This window comes from Arachis ipaensis, chromosome B05 (assembly GCF_000816755.2).
Source record: "Arachis ipaensis cultivar K30076 chromosome B05, Araip1.1, whole genome shotgun sequence".
NCBI lineage: Eukaryota > Viridiplantae > Streptophyta > Magnoliopsida > Fabales > Fabaceae > Arachis > Arachis ipaensis.
Genome location: NC_029789.2, coordinates 133654860 through 133662371, shown reverse-complemented (window position 1 = coordinate 133662371; position 7512 = coordinate 133654860). Strand labels below are relative to the sequence as shown.

General features: G+C 35.5%; 2 protein-coding genes across 3 annotated transcripts; both read right to left on the bottom strand.

The window, feature by feature from the left end:
• LOC107641185 (probable F-box protein At4g22030) lies at nucleotides 2461–3419 on the bottom strand. Its single transcript, XM_016344691.1, has 2 exons — nucleotides 3252–3419; nucleotides 2461–2766 (listed from the first exon to the last, which is right to left on the bottom strand). Exons 1-2 carry the CDS (start codon nucleotides 3417–3419, stop codon nucleotides 2461–2463), a joined length of 474 nt encoding a protein of 157 aa, XP_016200177.1.
• Nucleotides 3265–6975, bottom strand: LOC107644260 (pentatricopeptide repeat-containing protein At1g12300, mitochondrial). 2 transcript variants are annotated; one of them, XM_021102854.1, is made up of 2 exons: nucleotides 5576–6975; nucleotides 3265–3469 (listed from the first exon to the last, which is right to left on the bottom strand). In XM_021102854.1, the coding sequence occupies exon 1, from the start codon at nucleotides 6941–6943 to the stop codon at nucleotides 5585–5587; it is 1359 nt and encodes a 452-aa protein (XP_020958513.1). In that variant the 5' UTR covers nucleotides 6944–6975; the 3' UTR covers nucleotides 3265–3469; nucleotides 5576–5584. The 2 variants fall into 2 exon arrangements, 1 of the variants encoding a protein (XP_020958513.1); XR_002347332.1 differs by lacking the exon at nucleotides 3265–3469 and adding an exon at nucleotides 4929–5481 and having other exon boundaries at nucleotides 5524–6975.

The window sequence follows — 7512 nt, the reverse complement described above, 5'->3', positions numbered from 1 at the left end:
TGCATGGGGAACATGAGAGAGAAAAGTTCAGCTGAATTGATTGATGGGTGTAATGACTACACGCCACTCTAAGCTAGGGAAGTAAAAGCAACTTTCACCAACTAATTGGTTTATTACATTTGAATTGCTTTTGCTTCAAGCTGTTTATTTTCTCTCATCTCTCTCTTCTTTTCGGTCAATATCCAGAAAACAAAGAAAGCCATGGAAGCTACATGGAGCTACCGAAATGAAGTTGCATGCATCAAGACCATCAAGTTGGTGATGGCAGGAAATCAGACTAAAATAAAAATGAGCTGTGGCTAAGATACTTACCAAATGTGGTCAGATTTGGTGAGGTTATCTTGAGCTTTGCATGCTCAAAAAGGAAGAAGAAGATCTCGGCCAGCAAGGGAGATTCTTGAAGCATGGCTTGTCTTTGATTCTGCTCAACCACCACAGGGAGTAGCTAGAGTAGCGAAGTGATGGTTGAAGGCAGAGATTGAAGCGGATGAAGTCATCATCATCATAAAGCATCAAGGGCCAGAATTCCATCTTGGAGAGCAAGCCAAGGATGGAGAGCTCGGATTGATGAAGGGTGATGATCAAATCCTAAACAAAAATAATGAATTATAAATAAATTATTATTTAGTTTGCAAAAAAAACTCGAGTGTTACAAAAGACTTCACAGAGTATGCTAACAAAACAACACAATTTTACCTGTTCTGAGTTCTGATTTGCAAGAGTTTGTTCTGATTGATTTCCATTTGGTTTATTTTGCCTTTTTTTTGTTGCTAATTCAGGTTTATTGGTGCACCTTTCCTTGTCCTATGATAGTGGCTCTTCTGTCCACGTTTACTGCATATTACCTAGAAGGCCTTCTTGACTTTGTGACCTTGTTCTTTTTATTTGAGACTCAGCCACCACATCAACACTCTTCTTCTTAGTTGGTCTTCTAGAAGGTTTCCTAATTTTTGGTGCCTCAGGACACAGCAAATTAGTTTCCTTCCAAAACTCTTCAGAGTTAACTGGTTTGATTAATTCCCCATGAGTAGCCTTTATGGCATCTATTGTGAGTCACTTATGTGCGAAATTCTCTGGCTTTAAATTTTGTCTCCATAGTCTAGCTATAGCAGCAACTACATGTTTGCAGGACAGTCCTGATACAAATAAGCTGAACAAATGTAAAATAATCTCATATAGCAACATATTTAATAAGAGTTTTTACAGGTTTTGAGTCTTCAAATGGGTAGATATCAAAGTCTTTCAATAACTATAATCAAATTTCCCATCTAATTTAGGATCGAATCATATAACATTGAAAGTGTTTGTCATATTAATTCTATGAACAAAGAACTATGTGAGAGCTCTTCCATACCTCACAAACTCTCAAATACTTAGTGCTTGATTAACCAACTCTAATACTAAATATAAATATAATACCCACTATTAATTGACTTCAAGATTACTTGCTCATATAAATAGCACTACTATATTTTTGACTCTCCAACTCATCAATAATACACTCAAAAAGAAAATTTTAAACAACTCAATACATTTTTATTCATATGAAGAAATCTCAAAGTATAAAAGTATTCATGCCATTTTATAGATAAGGTAACAAGTTACTACAAGTAATAAAATAATCATTCTTAATTATTAAAAATGATATAAGCAGTGCATTACTTCACCAACTTGCAGTAACATTCTTGCTTCAAGGAACTTTCTTCAACTTGTACATATTAAGCATTCAAACTTTTTCTAATTGTTTGATAATAACTATTAGACTATATCAAGTGGCGATAACTTGAGCTTTTCAATTCCAATTCAATTTGGACAGAAAAATTATGATTGAATGATGATAATCGAAAATTAGGAATTGGAAGGACATGTGCAGGAAAAATTAGTATTTGGAGGCAAAATTAGCGAACCTTCGAAATGCTAACTTTTCTTCAGATATTGAACCAAATTCTAGTTTAGAGACAAGTGACAATGATAGCATTATGATTGAAGATTCTTTGAAAAAGTAGAAGCAAACACGAAAAATAAAGCCAAGTGAACTCAATAAAAATGAGATAGAGAAGTATTTAAAAGATGACGCAACAAAAGATTTTAAATAGAAATAGGAAAAGTATACGGAATCAAGAGTTTATCAGCCAAAAACTAAACAAAACCACATTAATTTATATTAATAATTAATTAATTTTAAATTTTTTAAATTCAAAATTTAAAAATTTAAAATTGATTAAGTAAACCTAATTAAAAACCTTCCTCTTCTCTCTCACATTAACTTACCCACCTCCAACAATCACACACACAAACCTCTCTCTCTCTATTAAATTAAACAAACTTAATTAAAATCTATAAAAATCTTCTTCTTCTCTCTCACATTAACCTACCCACCTCCAACAATTACACACATAGACCCCTCTCTCTCACTGTCAGAGTGTCAGGTTAAGAAATATAGATATAGTTAATAAACGATTAGAACATCTTGCTTGCAAATTCATCAATGGAAATCCCTTCGGCTCGACAAGAAGCTGATTTAGAAGTGAGTTCTCTGTGCTGAGACACACTTCTTCCCAATTGCAAAGCCACCTTCAATTCAAACACTTGTCCATTCTCTCTCTTATCAAACTCATTCTCTTCAAGCGTGGCTTCAACTGTTTCTTCTAACTGCTTGAAGAACCCACCACAGTTTCTGTACATCTCAAACACCATCCCTACCTGCCCGCTAGGGGTGACAAATGAGTAGGGTAAGGTAGGATTTGGATCCAACCGTAACCCTACCTGCAGGTTGAGAATATTCCAACCCTAACCCTACCCGCTCTTAACCCGCGGGTTACAAAAAATATACATTATTATATAACTTGATGATAATTTAAAATAGAACTGATTTTTATGTAAAAAAAAAAATATTAAATTATCAATTAATGATTTTCTTTTAGTGGTTAAGGATCTTTTGCATTTAATGCGAGGTCTTTGATTCAACATCCACTTAAAAACATATTTTTGTATAAGTATATAACATAAACATATATAGAGTGCGGGTTGGTCGGGTAGGGTTGAGGCTCAACCCGCACCCTACCCGATCCGTACGAAAACCCTACCCGCACCCTACCCTACCCGCTGCGGATCGGATTGGCAACCCTACCCGATTGGGTGGGGTCGGGTTGGGTACCCGCGGGTAGGGTACATATTGCCACCTCTACTGCCCGCTCATGCTCAAGCGTTGACTACAGCTACCATTGACCCAGCCATGGCAGAAACCACACCTGCACCCTTATTCCCGCCACAAACACAGATCCCAAAGCTGCAATGGCAGTGAGCAAGGGGCCTACAATGGCCAGAATCTTGTTTGCTTTCAGTGCCTTGTTTCCAAGCCTCTCATAATCTTCAACATCTTTTCTCTTCACAACTTCAATAACCTCCCTCAGCTCCATTTCTAGTTCTTCACTCCACCCGTTCATATTCATCAGAGTCAAAAGGAGTCCTTGAACAATTACAAAAATATAAAAAAAACATTCATTTAATATGAAAAAAAATATATCCTAATACTTAACAAAAGAAATATCCAGTTATATTTTAGCAAAAATAATTACATATCCAGTTATATTTTAGCAAAAGAAACATTCTGATACTTAGCAAAAGAAACATCCATATATATTAACTCGTAGAGATTTTGGATTCACTTAAAGGTATTTGGCTAATTTTTGGCTAATACCCTTTTAGTTCCCTAGCACTGTTCTTAAATATACTAGCGGTCACTACTTATAGCGCCAACAATTGCCAGCACCATCAATTTTTCCTTCTGCTCCAAGGTAGAACCACAACTTCTCAATGACATAACAAAAGTTAAATTACCTGTGCCTACAAATGGTAGAACCTGAAAAGAACTCCATTGCAGATTGCATAACGAAAACCAAAAAAATGAAAAAAATAAAAAATAAAAAATACTATTCAACTTTTGCTCCCATTTTGTATTTCAGTGAAAATGAACAAAGAATTGGTTAACTATGTTAAATTTTTCCCTTTCTGTAGAATCTGAAACAACTCTTGATGACAGAGCCATCTTGTTCTTGATGAACTTGCAATATCAAAACACATTGTATATTCATACTCTCACCATAAAGCAAAACTATGCCCTTTGCAGTATCAAATGTTTATTTGGAGTACTGTTTGCTCAAGTCAAAAACTGTTTTATGCAGCACACACCACACAAAGTTAGAATGAAAGTATATAAATGAAGCTAATTATAATGCAAAGATCGACCTTCCAAAGTTTATACCAACATCAATATTTTATTCGTTTGAGATGAAGTGATTTTTGTTTGTTTCATGAGAAAAGTGATTTTTGAAGCTTGAAATCCAGTGAGTATGGATTCAACTAGAAACCGAATAAGTTGAGAAGAATTCTAGTGTCTCACAATTGATTCCGAAGGGGCCAAACACAAATCAAAGTATAAAGGAAAATTCACACTAGAGAGCTTCAACATTGTTTGGATTTATGTGTAGCCACTAGCCAGTTAAATTTATACATATAACACGGATTAATGTGTAGCCAGCTATATTTACTCATACGTAACAAGGATGAAAGCCATGTCAAGCCTCAATCAAAGTCAACCACCAATACAAGATCAAAATCACTTTCATAAATATGAACAGTGAAGCTATATCATACAACATCCGATTGAAAATAAATAAATAAATAAATACAATAATTATGCAAGGAAATTCACCAAATAAAATCAAATGCAATTCCAAAGAGTTCTGTATTGTTTCACTTTTAACACCCCCATCACAACACCACGCAACAAAACTCCAAACCAGTAAGAGTTTTTTGAAAATGCTTATAAACAGAGACTTAGAGACAATGGAATAATGTCTCCGAAAAAGTATTTGATAATGTAGATATTTTCAGCAGGGCAATTTCCAAGCAATACAACTGATTAGAATTCATTAAGAAAATGGTAAAAAATTTTGAGATAACTGAACCATATTAACCTTAACTCGATGTTGCTTAGGCTGATGAAAAGAAGGGACATGCATTTTAGAAGGTGGGTTTATTTTTAAGATGGAAATGAAAACCATAAAGCCTAAGAATAAATCCTCGATACCTACTTAATTTTCCTTTAATGACAATTCCTGGAGGATTCAATCAAATATACAATAGTTCATGGTTGCTTATGATAAAACAGTCAGGAATTGGTTTGATATATATATATATATACACACGGTTCCTACAAAGATAAGGAAAGATAAGTTGCACAGCAGAATAGCAGAGAACAAACAACAAAACAAAATTTTCAATCTTTTTAGTTTTGCTTAGCATGATAAATATATCATCTTATAGAATAACAGTAAAGAACACTCAATTGCTATAAAGAGATCTTAAACACTAAACCTGTAAGCTATAACTAGGAATATCATCAAAAGAATCAACAAAGCAGTGGAATTAAAAAGGATGATAGCAATTGCAAAAATCGAAAGTGCAAAATTAATTGATGTTATGGCATTGCCAAAGTCCTCTGACTTACAGAACTATGATAATATTCAGCAACAATAGAGATGTAATTTCAATTTCAGTTGATGTATCTTACCTTCTTTTATCAATTCAATAAGCCTCTAGCAATCATTTCTTGAAGAAGTTTTCCCGCCATGTCATTCTCATCTTTTTCAAAGTAAGCATGAATAAGAGTTAGAAAAGTCACAGCATTTGGTAAGCAACCATTGTGTTCCATTTCCAACAGCAGGGTCAATGCTTCTTTAAACAGGCCCTCTTTGCAGAGTCCATTGATCATAATATTGTATGTCCTCACATTTGGAGGACAGCCTTTAGCAGAAAGATCTTGGAAAATCGCTCTTGCATCTGAAAGTCTTCCACCTTTACATAGGCCATCAATAAGTATACTGTAAGTGCCTATATTTAGATCAATGCCACTCTCTTTCATTTGAGAGAATAATTTAAGTGCCTTGTCAAGTTGTTGGTTTTTGAACATCCCATTCAACAAGGAATTGTAAGTGACTACATTAGCGGGTTGACCTCTATCATGCATCTTGACTAAAAGCTCCAAAGCACAAGAGATTCTCTTTGATTTGCACAAGCTATCAATAAGAGTGGTGTAAGTTACCGTGTTTGGAACCAAATACTTACGAAGCATTTCTTCAAAGAGAATCAAGGCTTCATCTAGCATTTTACTTTTGCAGAAGCCATTAATCATGATATTGTAACTTTGAACATCGGGAGTAATTCCCTCAGCAAGCATTTCAGAGAATAAATAAAAAGCATCAGCTACAAGGTTTTCCGTGCACAGGCTATCAATAATTGCGCTGTACATGATGACATTAGGAATAATCCCAAGCAATGGTAGGGTCTTTCTCAACACTTGAATAGCAGCTGATCTGTATCCGGTGTTACAGAGTACCTTAATCAAGGTCCCATAAGTAACTTTATTAAACTGAAATCCTAAAGCCAGGACTCTATCATGAAAGTGTAGTGCTTTCTCAACATTACCACAGAGACAGAGACCTCTCAGGATTGTTGTCAATGTTACCGTATCAGGTTGATAACCCATCGTGAGAATCTTGGCCAACCCAGAGAAAGCAAGCTTCATACGACCCATGCTGGAACAACAATTGATTAAGATGTTCAAAGTAAACAAGTCGGGAGCGATTCCCCTGGCTTGCAATTTCTGAAAAAGGAGAATGGCGGTGGGGAAATCGTTTCTCTTGGCAAAAGCCCCCAAAATCATGTTAAAGGAGTTGATGGATGGAGAAGGACGCATAGAGATAGAGAGCAAGCGAGTGAAGAAATCAACATCTTTATCATGTGAGTGGGACTGAGAGTGAGAGTGAGAGTGTAGGGATGAAGTTGAAGGCAAGCAAAGACGGAAAGCGGAGTGGGGAACAGAATAAGGAGAGTACCTTAACATGATTCGTGAGAGTGAGAATGAGAACAATGACAACATTTTTGCAATCAAGAGATGAATTCACAAACACAGAATTAAGAATTAATGCAGTGAGAATTAGAGAAATTGAAGAAGCTACGAGACAGAAATGATTATTGTGAATGAGAATTAGACTGCAAAACCAAAATTATGACTTTGTCCTAGATCAAATCTCACTTTAAATTAAATCCCCACAGATAACCCAAATCAAACATGGCATGGATCTGCAAAATAAGAACATATGAGACCGATTCATTGACAAAAAAAAGACAGAAGATATATCCAGAACAAAAATGTTAAATTGCAGATTTAAAATTTTTTTCTATACTGAAGGGAATTCTTAGCTTATGTAGTAGTACTATACCGTGTAAAGCAATACCATGGAAGAGGCAGAACAGATAAGGGGGGCAAAGAAATACCAGGTCAATGGCACGGTGGCTATGGTCCTTTCCGGCGGTGACGACGGTGAAGCGGCGGTGTATGGTAGCTGAAGGGTTCCTCCTCTCCCACGTTCCCTGCTTCAGGTCTTCCTCTCTACTTTTCTTCTTACAATTTTTTTTCTCTCCCCTCTTTCCAATGACTTTCTTCTC

Excerpts from the sequence above, each read along its gene's own strand:
- LOC107641185 (XM_016344691.1), bottom strand. The coding sequence starts at position 3,419 with ATGGAGCTGAGGGAGGTTATTGAAGTTGTGAAGAGAAAAGATGTTGAA. Across the intron at positions 2,767-3,251 it reads TGGCGGGAATAAGGGTGCAG|GTAGGGTTACGGTTGGATCC; the intron begins GTGTGGTTTCTG and ends CTCAACCTGCAG.
- LOC107644260 (XM_021102854.1), bottom strand. The coding sequence starts at position 6,943 with ATGTTGTCATTGTTCTCATTCTCACTCTCACGAATCATGTTAAGGTAC.